Consider the following 25,780-nt stretch of genomic DNA (forward strand, 5'->3'; position numbering starts at 1 on the left):
TCACTATTCATTCTTTTGGAGTGTCTGATGAGAGAGCTCTACGGCTTATGCATGTTCAGCTGGGAGTCTGCTGGGGAGCTATCATTAATTGAAAATAAAATGGGTTGAACAATGATTAATGTTCACCTCTTCCCAACAGGTTGTGTATCTTGGGAGTTACAGATGATATTTTGCAGCTTTTAACTTGGATAAACCTGTTTTAATGCACTTGGCTGCATGCATATTTAGTCCTTGCGATGAGGCTCGAATGACAATGAACCCAAATGTGCTTTAAGATCTCTATGGTATATGTTTCAAGGGACCTCCAAGAAGTTGATCATAAACTCCTCAAATGTAGTGCTGCACAGTCAGATGGTGAGGTAGCTGATCTGCACCTGCAGCACAGAGAAAGGTGCTGTGATAAGAGGGGAGACTGCTGCGGCTCTACTTCCAAATTGTTGCCTTGACTGATAGGCAGGAGTGGAGAATATAGCTCAGTTGCTGTGGCAGAGGAGGGGCAGTCACTGTGGCATGGGAGATTTGCAGTACAAGAGAGGACGTTTCTATGTCTGCCATGAAGGGACATGAACTGTTGCTCTTCATACACGATGATGCCTTCTCTTCCCCTCCTGATTTTGACAAGATAGCATTATAATGTAGCTGGTAACAAGCTAATGAGGGAAGTGGGCAGGCCTTTATAGGAGGGTAGCAAAAGGTGAGCACACTTAAGGCAGCAGTACTTTGTCATGGATATCTAAATTCAATTTTAGATTTCATCCATGAAAGCGCTGGTCTAGTGTGCAGTTCTGCTTCATTTTTACATTTCAAACATGTTTTTAGTGTTTGTGGTGTGGATGCACTCATTTAGAAGCGTACCTGTGTAGTAAGAGTCCTGACCGGCTTAGTAAACTTGCCCTCAAGGAGGCCCTGGACAGTATGGTAAATTTGGATACCCAGGTAGCAGAAGGAAGTATCCCCCGTTGGAGCGGAGCTCTGCCTTCAAGTGCAGGTCTATTTGAGGAATTCATGGGGCCTGTGAGAAGAGGTAAGACCAAATTGTATACAGAGAAGCCTGCTTATATTGGAGTGGTTTTGGTGCACATCTCATAGATCTAGTAAAACATCATCAGCGTAATGGGATATGGTGTATTATGCAGTGGGATCCCCACGTCCCACCCTCCGATCTCCCCCGTCACTGCCAGAGGTTCCATGGCCAATGCAAAGAGGAGGAGGGAGAGGGGATAGCGCTGATGGGTCCCCAGGTAAATAGGATAAGAGGTGGCAATGAGACAGACCAGTCAGATTCTGACCACTGGGGTAGTATAGATGAGCTTAATCGTTCAGGGCACACCACCATAAATTGTCAGTACCCAGAACAGGGAATCTCATCAATGGGTATCCAAGGCTTTTTCCAGGTCTAAAACGAACACGTTGCATTGGTCCATTTTTGGAGGGCTCCTTCTACAATCTCCTTATATTCTGGGAGGCACTTCAGCCCAGGATAAAGCCATTTTGGTCTTTATGAATGAGGTGGGAAAGTGTCTGAAGTATACTGTCTGTGAGGATCGTACTAAGGATTTTATAGTTTATGTTGAGGATCAGTATAGAATGATAAGAGGCTAGAATCATTGGCATCTTTTCGAGGTTTCAGGGTTGAGACTAATGATACCTTGCAGAGGATGGGTCGGGGTGGGGGAGGGATAGACATCCTTCGGTCCATGTGGTCTCATATACCTGGGCAAGTTTGGCAGGCAAAAGTGACGAGCATGATTTTCACAATTCTAGAAGACCGTTGGTACCGGGGTTCTTCTCAGGAGCGAGTTCTGTTAGTGCTGTTTAATGTTTTAAATCGTTAGGGCCCTCTATTTTGTTTCGCAGTATTACGGGGAGCATGGAAATGGGCAAGACAATCAAGGAATCATTTGGCTCTAGTTAGGGGGGTGTCTCGGTCCTAGTTATGCCATTTTGAAGGGAACATAAACTTGTTTTGTCTTAATCCCAGCAGGGCGAATTCTAAGTTTAGACAACATCAATCTCAAGTGTTGAGGAAATTCTTTAAATTGTGACACATACTTCACTGCATGTCCCATGTTGGTGTCAACCTCACTACAGCCCCAGCAGTTGGTGGCACAGGGAATGCTGCCTCTGGAGCTTTTACAGTGTAAAAAAAAAACTTAGAATGTATGTACATTTTCAAAGCTCCTATGAAAAAATATTTTGTTGCTAACCCAGCTCGGACAATATGCAAATGTACTGTCTATGTTCCCTGTAATACAGCTGCTTATTAATATAACTTACTGTGCCTAACATTTAATGTCCTTCACCGCGCTTACCTGTTTTTTGATCAAATGCTTGATTCCCCCCTTCAAAATCTCAGTCCAAAGGTCAGCCATAATAATTTCTTTAGGTGTCATCAAAATGTTTCCTTTGCTGTTTTAGTTTGCATATTTAATCTGCAAGTGTTGATTAGTTTCTCTCTCCTCACCGTTTCTGGAATCCTGTTTACCTAACAATATTGCTTTAACCTTTTCTCTTGCAGTTTCTCTTTACTACAGGAGAAAATCTAGACTATCTTGATGGTGTCCACACAGTATTTGGTGAAGTAACCGAGGGCATGGATGTTCTGATGAAAATAAATGAAGCATTTGTTGACAAGGAATTTGTGCCATACCAAGACATCAGGTGTGCTTCAGTTATGTTTTGTCTCGACTGTAAAGCGTTAAGTACAGTATCCATTCAAATGGGTCTGTGTATGACACAGAAGATTCTGTTTTGTCAAACTTTCCACTGCAACATCTGTGTTTCCGTGGAGACTTTTGTCTATGGATCATCCTTTAGTTCACCCACCTTTCTACTTTAGAAGTGGGCTATTAATGGAACATATTTAAATTAGCATGTATTGTGAATGTTAGAATTAGTACCACACCAACATATTTTATACATCAAGCCTAATTCTGAAAAACTGTATCATGGTGGGAAACAAGCAGGACCGCATATTTAAAATGGACTTCAAACTCTGTACTTTATGAATCTTGCAGAAATCTCCTGCTTTCATGTGACAAGACGCCCCTTTTATTTTGTACTGTTAGGATGTCCTTGCTTTGTACTCCAAGGAAAGTGCCAAAGAAGCTAAGTGCACCAGGCCTTGATGACCTCTATTTGGGCCTGGAAGGGTATTTGGGCCAGAGCCTATCCTCTTCCTTAACTAGAACTCCAGTCAGTCATCTCTACAAAATGTCCCCCTCCCTGAAAGGTCACCATTAAATTAAACCAACATGAGAAAGAAACATATTAATTGTTTCGGACTTAGTAATACCAGGGCTTAACATTCGGTGGACAGAGGTCTGCATTTCCCTTGCCTGGATGGGATTTCCTGCTTTGCTATGTTCTCTTATCTTCACTCTCAGAAATGCAACTTACATGCTGTGTGATTAATATTTGAAGTTTCAAAGGTAGGGAAGGTGCAAACCCCACTGCACAATATACATCTTTCTCTTTCTGCACGTTCCTTGCTCTCTTAGTAGAAATTCTCAACCCTGTTTCTTTCACTCTTTTGCATTCTCTGGGCAAACCTGAATAGTGTCCCCCAGCATCCTTGGCAAATTGGACCATAGCGTGACTCTAAGACCTGGAATGCAGTGATAGTAGGACATAGACACCGATGCTTGTGTTAGAGGGAGTGCTGACTCTGGATAGGAAGCCTACCTTTTTACCATTTTTTTTATATTTAGTTCAACATGTTTTATTTAATTTATGAATAAAAGTCAAAGCAATGACAAGCATTTCTTCTGGAAAAAACTAATGTTCAGATGGACGGATTCATGAGTAATATGGCCTCAATTAAGAGCGCAATGATTGTTGGTAGCTTAAAGGCAATTTATTAGATGTTAGATGACACTTGTTATATTCAGGGTAAGCAATAGTTAACATGAATAAACACGTATTCTTGTAAGAACGTATGTATAGGCAAGTGTTAGGTTTTCAATCAAGTATATAGTAAGGTTCAATGGATTGACATTGAGATCTGATCTGATAGGAAGAAGGGAGTGAACATAATTATAGAGCATGGGTAGAAAGGTAAGGAAAGAAAATAAGGTAGCTCAGAGCACTGTTACAATCATAAAAAGAGATATTCTGTGTTTGGTGGGTAATTGTTGTAGTGCCCAGTGAAGTGGTGAGTATGAGGCATATGGAATCTTATGACTAGGAAATTTGAGGGAGGGGACTTCATTCTAAAGGTAGGTATCAAGTTTTTCCCATATATGTGGCAAAGATTATGCGTTACCTTGGAGCGTGTTCATTGGTAGTTGAGCTTGAAGCTATGCGAGCCATGCCCACCACCTGCCTATGGAAATACGCTTTAATGGATTTTCATTTAGGAAGGATGTGTTTATTACAAAATGTGAGTATCAGATCTTTAAGTGCTAGTTGTGAAGCTGGTAACTTAGGCTCTTGAAGGCCAGTGTGTACTCCGGTGAAGAAGTCATGACAAAGTAAAGATTGGTTGCCTCTGCCTTTCTAAAAGTGCTAGCAAGCATCAGACATAGATAGACAGAGCCTACCTATTCTGGCAGGTGTCCAGTCTGGAAGTCAACCTATTTTGGCAGGTGTCCAGTCTGGAAGTCAACCTATCTGCCTAGTTAAATGGATCATACTGCATCACAGTAAATGGGATATGGAGACATTGGGACACAAGAAAACACTCTGTGTCTGGGAATATTTGGGCCCTGAGGCAAACTATACACAGACATTCTGCATACAGAAGTCATTGACTCACAGTGTAATGGAGGTCTGCATGTGCTGATCACACTCCCTAGGTAGATGGATGGTCGCAATCCATTTTTGTGCAGCCCACTGGAAACCCTGCAGCTGTCAGATGACCCTGTTTCCTCATGTGGATTAGGGGAAAGGTGACAGGACCCAACCCCTTACTAGACACTTCAACAGCAACTTCCCTTGAGGGAAGGGTAAAACCAAACATGGTTAAAGAACCAAAGACGTTGGGAACACACACTGAAATTTAACTCAAGAAACAGATATCGTAAGTGAATATTGCATCAAATAAATCTCACTATTGTCCTAACATCTGTAGCACCCTAGAATGAAAAGCCATTCAACAGGAAAAAAACACAGCAATCACATGACACATCACATTCTCATAGTGTAGGGTGAAGGGTGCAACTTCCAAAATCATTCTTTCCTGTCTTATGGGGTTCCTTCTATCACGAAAACTCAATGTGCTTCAGACAATCTACACATCAAGACCGCAAAAGGCAAAATGATTGTCATAGACTGCAATGTGCAAAATATAAAAACAGCTGTTAACATGCATTCTACTAAGCAGGCAGAATATTTCTTTAAATGTGACATTGTCAGCAATCCTGGTAATACTGTCACACTACTGAAGTTTAATGTACAAAAGCGGATTAAGCACAGTCAGATGGCACCTCTCTTCTATGATTTTCTTTCTTTTTGTAATTGCCACATCCTTCTTGTTTGTTCGAGAACCTTAATTATATGGGTTTATTAAGCTCAGGCCTCATCTGTATTCAGTATTGGTTTCTTCCGCTCAGCCCCATCTGTATTGGGTTCTTACCCTTTACCTTCTTTAACACTAGTACATTACCGACCTAATGAGGAAAGGCCACCTATCTCTCTTTCTTACCCTTCACAGACAACATGCAGAGCCCAACATTCCCTTGAAGAATTGACCTAGAAATACCAGACCCGCTCTCCTGCTCAAAAATAATTCTCTGTGTCTACTATCAATGGACAACCAAGATCAGTCGGCCAACTCCTGCTCCGCATTCCCACCACGATTTTGTCATCTGTGGCTACTTGGGATTGGGTCTTTAGGCTCTGGAACTACTCACCTGAACCAAACTGTGCATCACATGCTTGTCAAGTTCTCAAATAAGTCGTGGGAACTTGGTGAATTTGAACATGATGGTCCCTAATCATTCTTGTCCCCTTCATCACAGCTACTCAGTCTTCTACATGAGTCTTTCCTACATATAGCTGCCCCACCATCCTGCTGCCTACATATTGCATATATGTCTGTAAATAGTGGCCTAAAGACTAGCTGCCTCCTTAACATCTTGTTCTTGATCTCCAGAGAAGCCCCTCCTAGGTGCACTGAACAATAGCGTGCCGCTTAGAGAATGCTACATTAATAGCGCTGAATACCATTGGAGGTAATAGTTAGCAGCTCCTGAGGATTCCTTGGAATGCCCACGTGATTTGACCAAGTTATATCTGAAAAGCTTTTTAATGTTCAGTAGCCAAATGTCATTAGGTTCATCGTCCTTAATCTCCACCCTAGACGTTTATGTCAAAATCTGTTTATTGAATGGAATTTCACAGATCACAAACATTGCATGAAAACAAAAGGCCATAGTGCGTTCAGGCTTACTTTCTTTACAGGTGCTGTTACAAGTCCTTAGTTAGCTAGAGTACATACACAGTTTCACATTACACAGTAAACCGCTCCTGAATCTGAACTCAAAAGAGGAGGGCCTGCACTATTGTGGAGGGTGACCCCACCATCTATCATACAGCATAAGCGCAAACCCTCTGTGGAGCTTCAGGTGTGGTGGAGCTTCAGGTGTGGTGAGCGCAATGGTAGATGGACAATAGAAACCCAAACGGGTAAGTAATGTCTGTATTCCGCAATATGAGGAAAAAATAAAAAATAAATAACTCAAACCAAGAACGAAAAAAGAACTATGAACAACCTTACCCAGGGAGGTTCATGAGGCAATGGTAGGATCTGACAGGGGAGGGGGTGGGGATGGGGGATTGGGGGTGGGGGGTTTGGGAGATGCAAAAAGAAACGGAGTGGGAGCCGGACCCAGCAGAAGCCCCCTGCGGCCCGCACAGGGGGAACCATAAACAGGGCAACTCCCCCGCACTCTCAACCTAGAGAGAAGACGGTTGTGACTAAATCTAAAAGAGATGTAAGGCTCTTAATCTGGGGCTGCAGGCAAACAGGGGGAGACCCTCGAAAAGAGGTAACTGACTAGGGCGCTCCAAGTATATTCGAATCCCTTGCGAGAGTCGGCTATATCAGAAAGGCGTTCTAGCGCCAGTGCGCGCCACAGGCAGGCATGCCACTGAGTGAGCGAGGGAGCTTCAGTCTTCTTCCAAGCTGCGGCTAAGGCCATCTTCGCTGCACCCAGGCATAACCACATGATGGATCTATCTCCGTGCATCTGGTACTTAAGTAGGGGATCACGGACTAGTAGGATATGCTCTATAGAATCTCCAATGGGATACCCTAGTATGAGCTTAATTTGGGAGAGCATCTCCTTCCAAGAGGTCTGGATGACCGGGCAGTCCCCCCCAGGTGTGTTTTGAAATTCCCAAGGAGACCACATCCTTGCCAGCACCGGTCAGAAGTGTCAGGGAAGATGGAGTGCAATTTGTGTGGGTGGAGATACCAGTCGTATGATGTTTTATAGTGGGCTTCCCTTAAATACATAGACCAGTTAAATTTCGCTATATCTTTGTACAGGGAGTCCCATTGTTTATCCCAAGGTGCCTTTTGCAACATGCCCTCCCAGAACCTTCTGTGATGTTGAGTGCGGTGGGGAGACAGGGTAAGTAGTAGGGTATGAAGAAAGGAAATACAGCCCCTCCCCGTTGTGCCCGACCCACCATAGACGTTTAAAGGTATCTCACAATGGCACTGTTTAGTAGTTCCTTTCCTCATGTCTGTAAATGTGGTGGAAATGTTCATAATTGTCGTACAGATTAGCTAGTGTTATACATGGCTCTCCATTCAGGATCCCAATAAAATACTTCTGCAGATAGGGCTATCAAACATTACCGTGGTGGGATACCTTTGAATGTCAGGGGTGGGGATTAAAGGCAGTGAACCTAATGACATGGTCAAATCATGTGTACCTTCCAAGCAAATGGTGGCTTCTAGGCCCGTGATTAATGCTGCACAGGCTGCCGCTAATTATTGTTTTGTTAGTTTGTTTATTTTATTAATTTCATGATTTGTGAAGCATACCCTGCAGTAAAGTGACCCTTTATGACCTTTGTCACCCCCACTTTTTGCCTGGTATCTGATGCATTTATGATGGAAGTGCACTGGGTTCCTGCTATCCAGGTCCCCAGTACCAGATCTCTTTCCCTAAAACTGTGCAATTGATTCCCCAATTGGTAATACCATTACCATCCCCTTTAAGTTCCTAGTAAATGGTACCTAGGGCAAAGAGGCTAATGAGGGTCCCCAAGGGCTGCAGCATGTATTGTGCCACCCTAAGGGATCCATGAGCACCAACATGCAAACTGCCATTGCAGGCAGAGTGCCATGATGCAGAGGAAAATGAAAACGCAATATGGCATACCTCCTGTGTGCCATGCCTTCAGACACTGCATGCAGCATAGGCAAGTCACTCCTACAGCAGGCCTTACAGCCCTAAGGCAGAGTGCACTATACTACATGTGTGGACATACCTACATGAGCAGATATGCCTGTATTATGGCTAAACCAATTCTTAGATGTTGTAAGTGGACAAGGAAGCCATTTTGAGTCCATGTGCTGGACACTGGTATTTACGAGTACCCCAGCTAAATGATGGCTTCACTGAAACTAGAGATGCTTAGTATCAACCATTTCGTATTAATAAACCCACACTGATTCCAGTGATGGATTTAATAGTCCGTGCACCCAGAGGGCACCCGAGAGGTGCCCCCTGAAATCCTATCAACTGCTAGTGTACTGGCTTACTGGTGTAGACCAGCCTGCCCCCACAGACAGGTTTCTGATTGGGTGTGATCTGTGCTCTCTGAGTGCAGGAACAATGCCTGCTCCGGCCTGAGGTTTTGTCACCTCCTCAAAGCTGGATGATTAAGGGATCAGCATATCAAGGCAGGAGGCTTCAAAGGACTCGGCTGCCTTTGATATACAACCCAAGGCTTCTCCAGACAGGGGAAATACCACCCCCTGTCCCGGGACCATTTTGGCAAGAGGACATGTGGGAAGATGATCTAGTCAGGAGGCGTGATTTCCCCCCCTCCGGTTAGTTTCACCACTAAGGTGGCTACCTGATGTAAACACAACATTTAGAATTCCACCATCTTGGCTTTGGTGGAATTAGGCTCTCTGGGTCAGGGTTATGCCCACTTCCCACAGGAAGTGGTCGTGTTGAGGGTGTAAAAACCCAAAAGGTAAGTAACCTATAGGCTACTACCTGTCACTTCCCTTAAAGCCCCTATATTGAGTAGGAGGCATCCTTGATACCAGGAACTCCGATTCGATGGAGACAAATAGAAATGAAGACTGCTGTGGACCTTTGGCGTGAAACTCTGCCTGCACCAGTCTTGAGAGTCGTGTCTGAGTTAAAATTGAATGGAATGGAAAAAACCTATGCAGTTCACTGAAAAAAACAAAGATTTTCTGTAGTAAATAGAATTAAAGAAAAACTTAGGAATTCACTGCAAAAATCAAAGGTTACAAGGATGTTATAGTTGGACTCAGATTTCACTCGTACAAAACCATAGAAATTCAGCAGTTCCAATTACCGGAGCTAACTATAACTTACTCCCCTGCAATGCACTGCTTATGACCTCACATATTACATCACTCATGACGTGGTCAGTGACATCACTGATGACGACATCCACAGAACCCGGCCCTCTTCCCCCTTTCACTGTGGCCATGCCCCGGGGAGGTGGTGGTCCCTGTGGCCAAATATGGCCCAAGAGGGGGCCCTTTTCTTATCTGAGCCTACCCAATGCAACTGCATTTATTCCATCTGCAACTTGTGCAACTACTACTGTTTACCATATACTCCTTTGTTTACACCGTGGCTAGGTATTTGCGCCTATATGCTCATTCTTCACTTACTCCACATGTAGCTCGTGCAACTGCTACTGTTGTTTGTATACCTGCATGTACAGTGTCACATACATTTTTCCTAAGTCCACACAAACTACCTGAACAACTACTGAACTATACGGTCCACACTTCCTGCTGTCCTCTAAATACGTCATAAATACTCTGTCACCCTGTATCTGTGCTTACCCATGTAACTGCACTTACTCCATATGTAACTCGTGCTCCCTGTATACTTCCTGTATATACTGTGGCTTTGCAATCACCCCATATGTAACTTGCGAAACTGCTACTGTTCACCATATACTTAATGCATGCCATGTGTTTGTGCCTACCACACCTGACTGCATTTTTCCCAATTGTAACTGATATTTTGCCATCTCTGACAGAGACACACAGAGACACACACACACACACACTCACACTCTCTCTCTCGCTCTCTGTCTCTCACGCTCTGTCTCTCACGCTCTGTCTCTCTCTCTCGCTCTCGCTCTCTCGCGCTCTCGCTCTCTTTCCTCCCCCCCCTGCTCCACGGAAAGAGCCACACAGGTGGAGAGTTATTTGTCTTTTAATTTTTTCTTTTTTTTTTTTTTAATGAAGGTGCAGAAAGCCAACGAACACTCTTGAAACCGTTATAATAAAAATCAACCTTACGCATTTCAGGCTAACACGCCCTTGATCACAGGCACAGCCAGGGGTCAAATGAACAAATTTGCAGTTCCTCTTTTAATATATACAAATGTCACGCCCACATTGGGACGCAGAGCACTGTGGTATTTAGAGTCCTGTGTAAGTATTACCATTGTCTCGGTATTGCTCTCAATTCAGGCCGTTCAATTTCCCCAGTGGGTTTGCACTTGTGTGTCAGCCGGTTGTCTGCCATTACCTTAGCCTTCATTCGAAGCCCACCAGTCCTCAATGACACACTTTTGTTGTCAATGGATCCGCACATCAGCAGCGGGTAATTTCCATGGCTGGGCCAGCCGTATTAAATCCACAAACAAAGGTTGGCCCTACGGATAGAGACACACAGGTGGAAAGTTATTCTTCTTTTATTGAAGGTGCAGAAAGGCAACGAACACTCTAGAAGCCGTTTAAATAAAATTCAGCCTTATGCGTTTGAGGAGGAACCTGCTTTGGAGGCGACATGGGCTTCCAGGCTAGGAAGCATAGAGACAGAGGCACTAGCCCTCTCCTTTATACTTCACCTTCTCCACTGTCTCCTCCTCAACTATGACCACATACCCCACCTCCACTGTCTTCTCATGAGTCTCCAGAAGTATCTCCACATTCCTCTTATGACCCCGGGCAGCCCTATTGGCCCTGTCGACCCCTATGACACACCTTTGAAGTCAGTGCCCACAGATGACCCTTGGGATGACTACAGTGTAGACCTGCCTTTCTTCAGCCCTCTCCCTCGGACGACCTTGACCATTAACACATCAGATCATCTCCCCCAGTTGAAACTAGGGTCTAGCATGAGGTTGTCCATTGGGTGGCCACCTTTCACAGGGGAGACATGCTCGTTCTCCATGTGGAAAACTATTTCTTCATTAAGACATTGTCTAAACTAGAACAGAGGGTGCAAATTCTGTCTTTATTATAAAGAGTGTGCTCAACTTCGCCCGAAGACTTTCATGGAACCCGTTCTAGCCAGGGTAGTAATGCCAAGGGTGGAGAAAAGTATAAACTCTCCTGCAGTGGCCCTGTGTACATCAGTGGTCATGTCCCACCTGACTCCCTGGCTGTGCACACTACCCACAACTAAGCTTGTAAGCAAGCCACAGGCGATTCTCCACTGCCTAACAAAGACAACAGGAAGCTGAACACAGCCAGCAAGAGCAGGACTGTAGGGGCGGTCGCCCACTGGTGAATATCCACCTTTGTGAGTCTTATCTCCCGCTATGATAGGGCCCAGTGTAAAGAAATGCAGGAGTTAGTTAAATATCTTCCTGAGAGTTCAGGGAAGTAGGAGAGGAGATAGTCTCTGATTGCAAGACCATCTCCAGCTCTGCCATCCGTTGAATCCTTGATGCAATGGGTATGGCTCCGGGTGGGGGGAGGGCATGTAACGCCAGCGTTTTCATCGCTGGGTTTTTGCTCTGCATTTCTGGTTTTAAGCTGGAGATCCAAAAATCCAAAGACATCTCTGCAACCTGCCCTTTGACAGGGAACACCTATTTGGGCCCCTTGTGGATGAGATGCTAGAGAAGATAAAAAAGGACCCTGATATTGCCAAATCAATGGGTGCCCTTCAAACCCTGGCTGCCAGAAGCTCCTTTCGGAAGCAACAGCCTCAAGGAGTTGCCAAGGCCATCTCCTTCATCCCACCCACTCATCCCATGGACAGCATCAGACTTTCCACAAGCAAGTGGGCAGAGCGTACACCAGGAAAACCTACAATGACATTGACTACAAAGGCAAGGGAAGGGATGGCTCCGGCATGGGTACTTCATCCACAAAGCACTGTCTTACCCTACCTGCCCCCTCCTCAACACCACACCCCTCCTCCTCATGATCACACATCACCTGTCAGGTCAGGGGAGATTGCAGGATTGTCTTCCTTGTGAGGAGTAAATGACATCAGAATAATGGTTTCTTGGAGTGACTCACCCAGAACTTCTCATAACCCCTCTCAACATCCCACCCGGCACACATACCCTTAGCAGAGAACATCTCAGCCTTCAAGAGGAAGAGGCCCAGGCATTTTGCCAAAAAAGAGCCCTAGAAAGAGTGCCACCTCACCACTAGGTCATGGGCGTCTACTCTTTTTACATCCTCATCCCCAAGAAAGTCTGCTCCCTCAGGCCAGGCCTGGACCTCAGGCCCCTCAATTAATACATCCTGTCAGAATATTTCATGTGACAGCTCTGCATAATGTCACCCCTCTACCTTAATAAGTTGGTTACATGACTGCAATAGACTTGAAAGACTCCTATTTTCACATCCCCATCCATCCATCCCACGCAATGTCACTATCTCTGCAATTCGAGGTGCTTCCCTTGGGGGTTACCAACCATCCAACTGTTTTTCACAATGTGTCTAGCAATGGTAGCTGCCCATCTATGGAGTGGGGCATCCATGTTTTCCTCTACCTCTGCGATTCCCTGATCAAGTATGCAGGCAAGCAATAATGCCTACACCATACCCACGCTGCTATCTCACTGCTTCATAGCCTGATATTCACTATACATGCCTCAGAATCCTACTCTACAACTCTTCTAGGTTCAGCCTTTTCTCTGGCCTGTACTCCTCACCGTCACAGGCAAAGCCTACCCTAGTCCACAAAGGGTGTAGGCATTTCAGTAACTCATTTCTATATTTTTAGCCCAATCGTCAACTCCTAGTCAGAATCTTCATGCTCCTTCTAGGGATGATTTCCCCCTGCATTGTGATAGTACCCCATGACAGTCTCGACATGCATCCTTTGCCGGAAATCCACGTGTTACTGTGGTCACAAGCAGAGCGTCACTGGGAATATCTAGTGTTGGTGAAGGCCAACCATTGCTGTCTGCAGTGGTGGAACAGTAGCAAACTGTTGAAGGACAGGCCATCCTCCGACCCTATTACGCAAGTCCCCATTATCACTGATGCCTCTCTCACCAGCTGGGGGGTGCATCTTGAACATACAAAAATATAGGGGTTCTGGGCCCACCATCACCCAGGGCGGCACATCAACTACCTTGACCTACTAGCCATACTTTTTGCTCTCAAGGCCTTCCTTCAAGTCATTTGGGGCAAAGTAGGCCTCCTCAAGACAGATAACATGACTGCTGTGTATTACGTCCAGAAGCAGGGCAGCATCCATTCTTGTCTGCTCTCAGCTCTAGCCTAGGAGCCTTTTGGCTCCCAGCCACCAAATACACCTTTTGGTTGAGTAACCTCCAGGAGAGGACAATTGTAGGAAGCTGGCTCTTTATATGATATATCAAATTTAGATATATTGGGTAAAGAGTCCAGGGGTTCCCTTATAAGGGGACAGGGTCTTGCTATGGCAATCCCAAGGTGCTTGTCTAGGGGGTAGTTGGGTCGTCTAGCCTCAGGCTCATCACAGAACAGGACAAGACATCTATAAATACACACAATAGCCAATAAGTGAGACATATGACTCAATAAGGACATTCACACCAATTTATGAAAAATAATACATATCTTAATATATGTTTAGACACCAAAAGCAAATAGTTCAGGCAAGTGCATATTTAAATTGGAATTCTTTTCAGTTTAAAAAGTCGACAGTGCAATTTTTTAAGATCTGCAACGTTAAAGTATGGAAGGTAAATCGTATATGGTTACCAGTTCTGGTCAGTGAATTACGGGACCAGTGTCTTGGGTCTGAGGTGAGTACATGGCAAGGCAGCACCAACAGGTCACATCCAGCGGCACTAGGGCAGACGGTTGTAGTGGTGCTAACAGCGTCTGGTGGCCAACGCACACCAATGGAGATCGGTCCAGTCACAAAGTGGCTGCAGGGAGGGACTGAGGTCAATCCAGTGAAACCCATGAGTGGCTTCGGTTCTTGCGATCGCGGGAGACGTAGGGACAGCTTTGGTCCTCTTCTCCTCTGGATGGGGCATCTGGGTACAGAGGGTCTTAGATGTCCGGTTTCTCCGCCCGGCAACACTCGCGGTTGAGGTGGCCTGCACTCAAAGGCTGCAGGCGATGTTGGAGTGTTCACTAGGGCGCGCCCTCTTTCTGTGCCAGCTTTTTTCTGACATCCTGAGAGCAAAGGCTCTCACCCTAGGAGGTCAGAAATCATCTGTCTTGGTGGCAGTCTGGCAGAGACCAGTCAGCCAGCACACGAGAAACTGGTAGGTTTTCAGGGGGTGCCTCTGAGGTGCCCTAGGTGTACGTGTATTCGCAAATCCACCACTGGAATCAGGGTGGGTTTGTGAATAAGAGACTTTTGATCCTAAACATCCCGATTTTCAGTGAAGCTATCATGTAGCTGGGGAACTAGTTTTCACCAGTGTCCAGCACGTGCTCTAAAATGGCTTCTCTTTTCACTTGCGCTGGCAGTAAATGAATTGAACAGCGCAGGGGCATATCTGCTCTTGCAGGTATGCCTTCACATGTAATACCAAGTGCCCTTCCTTGACTGTAAGGCCTGCTGTAGGGGTGACTTGCTAGTACTACATGCAGTGTTAAGGGACCCGGCACACAGGGATGTGTCAGGTCGTATTTTCATCTTTGTCTGCAACTAAGTGAGGGGTCCCTTAGGGTGCAACAATTCCTACTGCAGCCTTGGCGGGAGGGACCCTCTTAAGTACCGCAGGCCTTAGGTACCAGGGGTGCCATTCCCTAGGGACTTGTAGAGGGTGCTAAAGCATTGTTTTTTTTTTGTTTTTTTTTTTAAACCTTTATTCGTGCATATTAAAAGAACAAATACGGGCCTACAACCTTCAGGCCGGCCACGATACGGTTAAGCACTGATACAAACATTACGGCCCCTGTGCTTCAACGGTCAAGGTTAGCAACGATTTATGAATCATACACTGGAGAGATCCTTGACCCCAGGGAAAGGAGAAGTGAAGGTTAATTTTAAAGTTTTCAAAATAATTTTATCAGGGAAATAGTCAGTGAAGAATAAGAACCAAGGAGATTCGAGTCCGCACGATATCTTCACCACACGGGAGAGCAGCAGCATCATTAAAACAGCAATGGAAGTAAAATCTCAGGCAGTGAGGCAATGCAGTTATATAACAGGATAGTCACATGAGCAATTACGCACCCCTCCAGTGCCGCCCCCACTCAGTCAACCCCACACCCGGACCCAGAATCGAAACAAGTATAGCGCAGAAACATAAAGAGAAAAAAAGGCCCATAGAACTAATTAGAAACAGTAAATTACCCCCCCACCCTACACCAATGCGGAGGCTACGGCCTTCCCCCCCCCCCCCAGCATAGTGCCTGTCGCCCAATAAACCCGAAATATAGACAAGAAAAAGAGTAAGAATAAAGAAAGATAAGAAAACAGTACACCTATGATAAAGGGGGTGAGAAAAGAATAGAACTATTCTAATCTAAACTCCCAAAAAGAAGAAAGTGGGGAGGAGCCTACGTATCATCAGAGCGCCCTAAACCATCGGCCATCTTTGGCTTCCACACACTGAGAACCCACTACCCCAAAAGCGGTCGTGTGAAAATGAATTGTCGCAACAATTTAAATGAAGGAAGACAAATCGCGACGAATGCGCACAAAGTATACATACAGTTCCAGTCCCAGTCCAGCCCCTCCGTGAAACCATGGCGATATTAATCAGTCTAGCCCTGGCCCGATCGCGGGCTTGAGATTAAGCCAGCCCCTACATGAAGGCCCCGCATCCCGTGCAGACAAAGACAATATGGCCGCTTGGGAGAAGATGGTGAAGTAGAATCCCAAAATGGCCGCTGACCAACTGTAGAGGTCCCTTTGTGCACCACATAAAGTCCAGACATGGCATGTAGAGTACAGGAGTTCCACAGAGAAGAAGCAGTAGGCCACCGTGAACGATTCCTCGAGGATGTTAGGTGTTGCTCAGCTGGATACTCTTGCAGACGCGGTGAGGCAGGCAACAATGAAGCAGGCAGCAATGAACGGGGAAACAAAGTATCCGCTGTTAAGCTGGAGAGCAATTGATCCTGGGTGCCGGGAAAGCCAGATGCAGGCACCAGTGCAGCACGATCACACACAGCCGTTGCGTCCCCGCATGAGGACAAAAGCACTGGCAGACCCACGCCGTGTTGATGACAAACGGAGCGCTCACGGCCCGTAGCCGACAGCATGGAGTCAAACTGCTCACTCAGCGCCTGAAAGCGAGCACACATTTGTAGACGAAAGTCCCGCAGGACGGCCAGTACGGAGCGGCATGTCAGTGGAGGCTGCACCCCCACATCGGCAGCAATCCAGGACGGCACTGTGGAGCTGGTGTCTGGTGGAGGGAGGGCGAAGCGGGCAGCGGGCAAGACCGGAGTATCACCCCTCAGCCGCGAGCAGGCAAACAACGCCATGTTTTACCGCCGGACGGTACAATGGCCAGGGGGGGGTCGTAGCAAGGAGTCAGTTCCCCTCAGGTCTGCGCCGCAACTGGGAAAGCCAACAGTCTCCTCCCTTCCCTCGGGTTCTCTTTGCAGCCGATTAGGCAATAGAAGAAGGGGGTCGGCAGCCTCCCACAGCGCGGTCCACAGATCGGGGCAGGAGACCCGCCTCACCAGGGCTTACCTTACAGCCCCAGCCCTTCAGGCGCAGGGTGCAGGAGGTGTCTGGCCGTCCCTCCCCAGGCTCATCTGGCGACAGTCCGTGGCGTTAGGTGAGGTCGGGACCGCGGGGCTCGGGTTTGCGCTAGCGAGTCCGGGGACTGCGGAGCTTCCAGGGGGCCGGCAAAGGCCACAATGGAGCAGGGGTCCAGGGCGGAGAACAAAAGCACCAAGAACTCCGGCATCCGGGCGGGCTGAGACTTCGGGGAAGCGGCGGCGTGGACAGCGCGTCGTCGCACACGTTTCACCTCGAGAATCGGCAAGGATAGGAATCAGGATAATAGTCCGGGGCCAAGGGCCGACGGAGCCGGGCGCTCAAGCGTCTGCTCCGGTCGCCATCTTGGCTCCTCCCCTAAAGCATTGTGTTGGAAAAACCACACTCCCACTCTGAAAGGGTGGTGGTGGTCTTCCGGACACACTGTGGTAGCTTGGCTCGAGTGGTCAGGAATCAGGCTCCGTGCTAAGCATACGACATACCCAAACAATAACCATGCGTGCATCCGTTCCAAAAACGACTCTACACCGTAAAAATTATGAAAATATCTTTCTTTATCTTCTTTTTCTCTTAGTTGCTGATTGGATAAAATAAATAACAATCACAATATACAAACTTTTTAGATAGTGCAGGTCAAATAAATACTGACTTAATGATTCAATAAATAGGGGTGATCATAAATAATGAAGGCATAAATAAAAGTGCAATACATACAGGCAATTAAATATTCTGAGGCAATAAATACTGTAAACCAATAAATATTGTGCATCAATAAATACTGTGGACCAATAAATACAGTGAAGCAATAGATAGGTTAAATACAATAAATACAGTGCCCCTAATAAATAATTAAAAGCTGACAGTGACACTCAGGGAATCAGATCACTTTTGATTCCTAAGGGCTGATTTGGCCCAGGCACAGCTTGTGGGGATGTGGAAGGCTTGAGGGTGTCTACTCCCTGGCTTGGACAAGGCTGAGGCCTAAACTGAGGTAGATCAAGGGGGGAATACCAGAGACCTGGCTCTCTCTCTCCACACAACCTCTCTAGATTAGTCCCAGTTCACCCCTGGCGCAGTCAGGTTGGTTCCAGCACCTCCCTAGCCCCTTAGAGCAGTCTCTCAGGTCTCCACAGGGCCTTAGGCGCCCTCTACTCCACTTACTGCCCTTTTTCTGATGCTCCGACGCCGCTGGAGTCGTGTCGACGCCGTGAGGCGGTTCCAGTTCGATGTCGGCGGCCTCGGCACAATGTCAGTTCTTTGACGACGCCGGTAGGCGGCTCCGGTCTCGATGTCAGCGGCCTCGGTTCGATCTCGACCTCCGATTCGATGGCGTCGGGCAGTCTTTACTCGATGTCGACCTCGGGCGGCTCCGGTCCGATGGCGACCTCGACTTCGATGACGTCGGCCGGCCTTGACTCGGTGTCGACTTCCGGCGGCTCCGAAGTGCGATCCTCACTCCCGACCTCCGGTGTCCCTCTCCTTAGGTTTCCGGCGACTCCGGAGTGCGACCTCCACTCCCGACCTCCGTTGCACTTCACCTCGGTCTCCGACGACTCCGGAGGGCGGACTTCACTCCTCCGATGACGCCGCTCACTCGACCTCGGGTGACTTCCTCCTCGACCTCTGGTATTCCTCACGACCTCTGACGGCGCCCCTCTCTCGACCTCTGGCGGCTCCGGATACGACGTCTGCTTTTCCAGTCAGCGCCGCTTCTCCACCTCGGGCTCCAGGTCTTAGGCTACTCGACGTCGGACTTCAGGGAAACCAGCTTCCAGGTCAGGATCTTGCTGTTCTCTTGTTTCTAAGGCCTGTTCCTGCTGTCCAGGTCCTCAGGATGGTTCTTCTGACTTCTTCCCACACAGGGCTCTAGGCTGGGCTCCGTCAGTAGGGACTAGTATCAAGGGTGGGTTTATGGACCCCACTCCAGGCACAAGTTTCCACCCCTGCTGCTTCACTCCTTCCTCCTTCACGTTTGTGCTGCTCACTCTTCACCAGTCAGGTGCCAACTGCCAGCTCCAACTGCCAACTCTCTGTCTTAGCTTCCCAACATTCTAAACCGCCTCCAACTGTCACAGGGTTCTGGAATGTTCTGGAAGGTGCTGGTAGGTTCCAGTGGATGCTGGTGATGTCACAGGTGGCCACCATTTTGTGCTTCAGGCCCTCAGACAGAAGTTTCAGGGGTAGCTAAAATGGCTCCCTGAATCTGCAGCAACACGAAAAAGTCTGGTGGTTCCCAAAAAGGAAAAATTCAAACAGGGTTTGAGGCAAAAGTGGGACAAAATAAATAATGATGAGGAGGGACCACCCAAAGGGCTGACAGGTCTAACACATTGTTAATTGGGGGAACAATTGTACAGTTGTGGGAAAGAGATCTGGCACTGGGGACCTGGTTAGCAGGAACCCAGTGCACTTCTAGTCGAAATCACATCATGTACAAGGCAAAAAGTGTGGGGGGGGGAACCATGTCAAAAAGGAGTACTTTCCTACAACAACAACTTGGCAGACTTGCTCAGCAGGACACATGAACAAATTCACAAGTGGGAACTCAACCCACTTGCCCAACTCCAGTACTTCCACCACTCAGTCGCTGCAAACATAGACCTGTTAATCAATCCTGAAAACGCAAAATCCCCTAACTTCGCCTCCAACTCTGTCACTCCTTCTGTACGTGGTTCGGAAGATGCCACAAATGCACATAGCCCTGGTGCTCGGCACTCCTCCAGCTGTACATCAGCCCTCACAAGAAGCTCCTCAACAGGCCAGACATTCTCACAAGAAACCAAGGCCAGATCAGACACCCAGGCCAGTCAGTCTAGCGATTTGGCTCCTGAGGTAATAGAATTTGGCTTCCTAACCCTGCTGCAGGAATGCATGGACATCCTGTGTGAATCCCGTAGATGTTTTCAGACAAAAAAAGGTGTGTGGGCTTATTTTCAGAGGCTCGCTTATTTGTTTTTGTAGTACATCATGAGTATCTAAAGATATTAGGAGACACCTCACCCTTTATTTTTAGTGGCATGCTTCATCATTGGCATCTACTCCACATCTGAATACTTAAAATACCACTCGAATGGAATGAACTGCAGTTGAGAGCTTGTTATAAATTCCTTATCTGGATAGAGGCAGGAATCGAGTTGTTTTAATAAAAATGTCTCCTTTGATATACTCAAAAGATTCCTCCTTTATTCCTAGGGTGACATGGATAGAAAAAGGATTGTTCCATACTTCCATTATAACTTTTACTACATGTTTCATCTATCTTACTTGCTAGAACAGGTCATTGGCTTTCTTCAGGGCTGGCGAGATCTCTACCTCGTACCTATACATTTTCATGCAAGAAAATAGAGGCATAAGGTTCCAATACTTATATTTTTAGGCATGTAAGTACTTGATGTAAATATGATACAGAATTGTTTTATTATTAAACTCTTCTTCCGTCCTGCCTGAAATTTTTTTATGCTGCTTTGTTTTGTGCTTCATTTATCAGTGCTTCAGAGGGACACATGTTTCTTCCACTTGATAGTTGGATGGGTAAAGCCACACAGTGGTTGCAGGAAGGAGTTGCATTTCCTTTTGGCAGCCTCAGCAAGAGAATTTGAGACCTGTTGTGTCTAGCACTTGATAGACTAAGCTAACTCCTGAGAGAGGCCCTAGCTGTTAGAGGCCTGCCGAAAGGCATTAAAAGTGTCTTTTGAGGGGCTTCTCAAAAGTCTGAATCTCAGAAGCATACCAAAACTTGAGGCCTGTTACATGTATCCTGTTCATAGATTGATATATATTAAAAAGCTGCAATTTTGAGCAAATACTCCCAGTCTTTACATTTATCCTGAGTTCACAAATTTTAAAGCTAGGCTATTCTGACATAAATCAATTGATGTTACTGCAACATATCTTTTATTTACCTACTGACCAGCTAAATGAAGATTTCTAATTTTAATTGCTTTTAGGATAAATCATACAGTGATTCTGGATGATCCATATGATGACCCTCCTGGCTTGCCAATACCCGACCGCTCCCCAGAGCCAACAAAAGAACAACTTGACGTAAGAGATAACGTATTGGCAAATGGGTGGTGTGTCTGGGAAGAAATATGGGAGGAAGAAGTTTAAACAGTGTAATCTTTGAAAAATATTTTTATTAGCTTCTATTGTGTGCATTCCTGAGACGACAAAAATCAAAAGTGAGTGGGACCATGTGTTCTGGCAAGGTGAATGCTGGCTCCACCTCCCACTGTGCGTCTGATAGCAGACCCCCTCTTTCTGAAAGGAAGGATGCAGCCTTGTAAACAAAGTGCTCCAGGACTGAGCAGAACCGGTTGTGGCTGGGTTCAGTGACTTGTGACTGTTTAGAGCAAAGACTTTTGGGGTATAAATATCTGTGCTGAAACCCCTACAATTGGTATTACTTTTGGATATCAAGACGAACCTCTGTCCGTGTAGCCAAGGAATCTGCAGGAGTTGGACGGCCCCCTGTGCCAGTGTGCTGTTTCTTTGGTTGGCCTGCAGTAGTTACCAGTGGACTTGGAAGAAGAGGGGAAAGGACTCGGAGAGAACTTTCACCACTCTTGCTGAAGCAATCACCCATGGGCTTGAATTGAGCTTGCTTCCTGTCAAAGTCTCAGGCACATTAGACTTCACCATCAGCCATCTGAATCCTCCCAGCGAGGACTTCTATTTGCAGGTGAGGCGCCTGTTGAGGATTCCAGGGCCTCTAGTTCCACTGTAGAGAACGCAGACTGAAATCACTGCTAACGCACGTTTGCGAGCCGCTGTAGCAGAAAGCGCCACTTTGGGAATCGCGCTGCTGCCGCCGAGTGCTCGCAGCATCAAGATCATCGCATCGCATCCCAGCGATCGGCGCATCATGACATCGCAGACGCACCGCGGCCGCCATTTCCATCGCATCGTACCAAGACCGCCGCTCCCGAGCGGAGCGCCCTTTCTTCGCTTTCCAACCTGCTCGCAGCACGCATCAGCAGGACGTTGCATCGTCTCCTCCCTCGCGGCAAGGATTCATCGCATCAACGGCCTCGCGTGCAGAAGTTCAACGCGTCGCTTTCCCTCACATCAGCAGATCGGCGCATCACCTCCTCCCTCGCGGCAAGGAATCGACGCAACACCGACCTCGCGTGGAAAGAATCCACGCTACAGCTTCATTGCGACATTCTGCTTATTTGCACTGCCAATCCAGGTACTTTGTGAGTAAAAGGGTCGCAGAGACCACTGCTTTGAACTGAAATCCTTATTTGCACATTTTGAACTATTTTTGCAGCAGTCTAAGAGTATTTCCATTTTACAGTATTGTGGCTTTTTGTCGTTTTGGGTCTTGTGATAAGTCTATATAAAGATACTTATTTTTCTATATACCTACGTTTGTGGTGTCCCTTTGTAGTGTTCACTGTGTTACGGTGTATGGTTATAAATGCTTCACACACTGCCTGTGAGATAGGCCTATGTGCTCGTGCTACTTTACCACAGGGTTGAGCAAGGGTTATCAAAGGGTGTAGCCCCCTTACTCTGACTTAGGAAGAACGGTCCCTACTTGGACAGTGGCCAGCCATTGCCAACTAGAGACCCCAATTTCTAACAACATTCAACCCTAGTCGTGGCTAAATAATAGATGTTTATTGTTGCTTGAATCAGTAGTACTCCTTTTGTAGAAGGATTTTCAAGCAGATAATACTTTTCTTTCTTTTATCCTTGGTAAAGAGTGGCAGAATAGGAGCGGATGAAGAAATTGATGATGGTAAAGGAAAATCTTTGGATGAAATTGAAGAAATTCTTGCAGAAAAAGAGGCACAAACACAAGCTGTTGTCCTGGAAATGGTAAAGTAGATTAATTTTTATCCTTTTATCCAGTATTGCTTATGAGTGTGAGTTGCACCTATACAGGTCATTTGTTTTATCTGTGTGACGACAGTAGAATACAGTGTGATCAAATATGATTTATCTGTGAGATTCACTTTTAAACGTTTACATCATTGCGAACTGGAGCTGGATATTGGCGTTTGAAAGGTACTTAACAAGGGCTTTGTTTATCTCGAGGTAAAAGTGAAAAGCTGAAAGTATGTAAATAAGACCTGAGAACCCTCAAAATTAAAATCAAGGAGCAAAGAATTGAGACTAGAGCAGAGTTGATGAGAAGACCTAGAAGTGGTGGATAGCATCTGTCTTGCGAGATGTACCATCCATAAACGTTTCACCAGTCTTGAGATAGCTACAAAAACAACTGTCAGTATTGTAAAAGGGATGGTATTCTCCTTGACACTGTTTGGATGTGAAAGGTGGGCAGTGAAGAAACAGGAAAAGTAGATAGGACTTTAAACTGTGGTATTCAAGGAGTTTTGTAAGAATATCGGAGGCAGCCAGAAAAACAAACACATGTATCCTTGATCAAATCAAGCCAAAACAATAATTGGGAGCACAGATGCCCAGTTCGAAGCTCTCAGTCTTTGGACAAAGAATGCAGATACCCTTTCTGACACTTATAAAAATCAAAAGAAAGTTAGAGTATGACATGCACACAAGGTGGCTGGGTTCAATCACAACAGCAATGAACATTGAGAATTGTGCCTGCAAAATAGAAGGCAGCATTTTGGAAACAGTCCACCAATAGGGTCACCAGGGTTCCTCATCAATTTGGTGGCATCTAACAAACAATGGCATTCTGTATTCTACAATGCTGCAGGTTTTTTTTGTACATAAATTGACAATACTTTTGGGCCATTAAATATTTGTTTCCATGGCCTTGATATTAGTATTTGCCTTAATACTGTGCAATACATGATACTTTTATCTGGAAATTTCAATGTACATCTTCATACAGACTATTGAAACTTGTTTTAACTATCTCAAATAAGAACGTTTCCTCTATCACTTTTTCTTTTAGGTTGGTGATTTACCTGATGCAGATGTTAAGCCACCAGAAAATGTTCTCTTTGTCTGTAAACTGAATCCAGTAACAACAGATGAGGACCTTGAGATAATCTTCTCTCGATTTGGCACCATAAAAAGGTTAATATTTGGTACTGTATTTTGAAGTGCTTTGTAGTAACCATTTCACTGCCATAGTTTTTATATGAATTTCTGTGAATTGTATGACCCATTTATACCTTGTAAGGGCAATGAAAAAATGGAACATATGAGGACCAATAAATATTTTTCCAACATAGCACCATCATTGTTTCTTTCCATCTTTGGTTTGACATCCAAAACAATATGGTGAAAATAGCATTTGTCTTACAGGGATTTTTCAATAATAGCCATAAGACCTGAACAGTCCCATCCACTCGTAGGATCCCAGATTACTTTTAATGTGTAAATTTGAAAGCCCAAGTTTCAAAAAGTTATTGAAATTTAGTAACCAATCTATAGGGCATATGGACAGATTTGATTTATTTCTCTTTTTTAAAAAAAGAGTACAACCAAACATTAAGGAAAAATTTACTTCAATTGTAATAAGGACAAGAAAAAAAAATATTTTGCAAACCATTTTTAAGGAAAAATAAAAGAACAATGGAGGACACATTCCTTCTTTAAACCATCAAGTCCCACCAGTGACAGTTAGGCCAGTTGAAAATCTTTGTGAAAATATATGAAAAGCAACAAAAACACCAACAATCTCCAAAGGTAACCTTGTTTTGCTGTGGGGGAAAAAGGAAACCTTTTTCTGATCCCCCTTAAAATGTGTATCAGGTAGGTGCCTGTCTGATGTTTTACCATCGTGAGAAGGGCAAGCACTCCCTGACCTTTTCTAGGGAAACTCTGAAGTACAGAAAGGAATTCTGTCTCTGCGGCCAAGAGGAGAAAAAAAATTCAATTCTACTTTTCAGAGGATAGAGAATGAGAAGAAGGTCTTCACTATACGTCTGCTGGGGCAAATATCTTGGACTGCTTTCACATAGGCAGATCCAAAAAGAGATCACACCAGGATTAGTCCCATTGTATGTGTTCGTTGTTGAGGATTGCACCTTTTGATGATGAAAAATGCAAATTGTTGATGTCTAAGAAAATATCTACATATCCTGACTTTAAAGCATCACTCTGACTCAAGCCATAGGCTTCTTAATCTTATTTCCTCATTGATGAAAAGTTCGAAGACCAGGCTGACTCAGAATAGTTATAAGACTGCTTGCCCACAAGAGAAGTCACACTTCTGATGAACACGCTTTCTCCATTTTCATCTAGTCATTCTTCATAGCAAATATTATCTTCTGCTATACTTCCACCAGGAATCCCTGCAGGTCTGCAATTTCTGATCACTCCTCAAGGCTTTATCTCCCTGCTGCAAATGCAAAATATCTGCAATATGCTGATTCTCAAGTCCACATTTGTAAGGAACTGGGTTATTTATTAACTGTGTGAGCTCTGGTCATGCAGTAACCACAGTCCTTGTCAGGATAAGGCACAAGCAAACCCCAAATCAACCTGTGCTCCAACGCCCTGGTAGCTTGGCAGAGAGCAGTCCGGCTTAACCTAGAGGCAATGTGTGAAGTATTTGTGCAACTCTTCAAACAGTAAAAACACTACTCAAAAAGATGCCACATCTGGTTAGAAAAAAAGAGCTTAATTTAATAAATAAAACAAGACCAAACCGACAAAAATCCAATCATTAGAACCGGAGTCACGAATTTTTAAAGAATAAAATGAAAAATAGAGCCTGAAAGCAGAAAGCGTCAACCACTGCTATCTGGTTGAGCTGGACTGGGTCAAAGTCAGACGTC

At 45.6% G+C, this 25,780-nt stretch overlaps 1 protein-coding gene across 2 annotated transcripts in view; it reads left to right on the forward strand.

The window, feature by feature from the left end:
* PPIL4 (peptidylprolyl isomerase like 4) overlaps positions 1 to 25,780 on the forward strand; it is a 202,707-nt gene that overhangs the window by 34,852 nt on the left and 142,075 nt on the right. For both annotated transcript variants that reach the window (XM_085612253.1, XM_085612254.1), the window contains exons 5-8: positions 2,519 to 2,661; positions 21,005 to 21,101; positions 22,767 to 22,883; positions 23,947 to 24,071. In XM_085612253.1, coding sequence (XP_085468379.1) covers positions 2,519 to 2,661; positions 21,005 to 21,101; positions 22,767 to 22,883; positions 23,947 to 24,071 — 482 coding nt within the window. The remainder of the gene's footprint in view (positions 1 to 2,518; positions 2,662 to 21,004; positions 21,102 to 22,766; positions 22,884 to 23,946; positions 24,072 to 25,780) is intronic.

The sequence above is a fragment of the Triturus cristatus genome, chromosome 6, assembly GCF_964204655.1.
Source record: "Triturus cristatus chromosome 6, aTriCri1.1, whole genome shotgun sequence".
Lineage (NCBI taxonomy): Eukaryota > Metazoa > Chordata > Amphibia > Caudata > Salamandridae > Triturus > Triturus cristatus.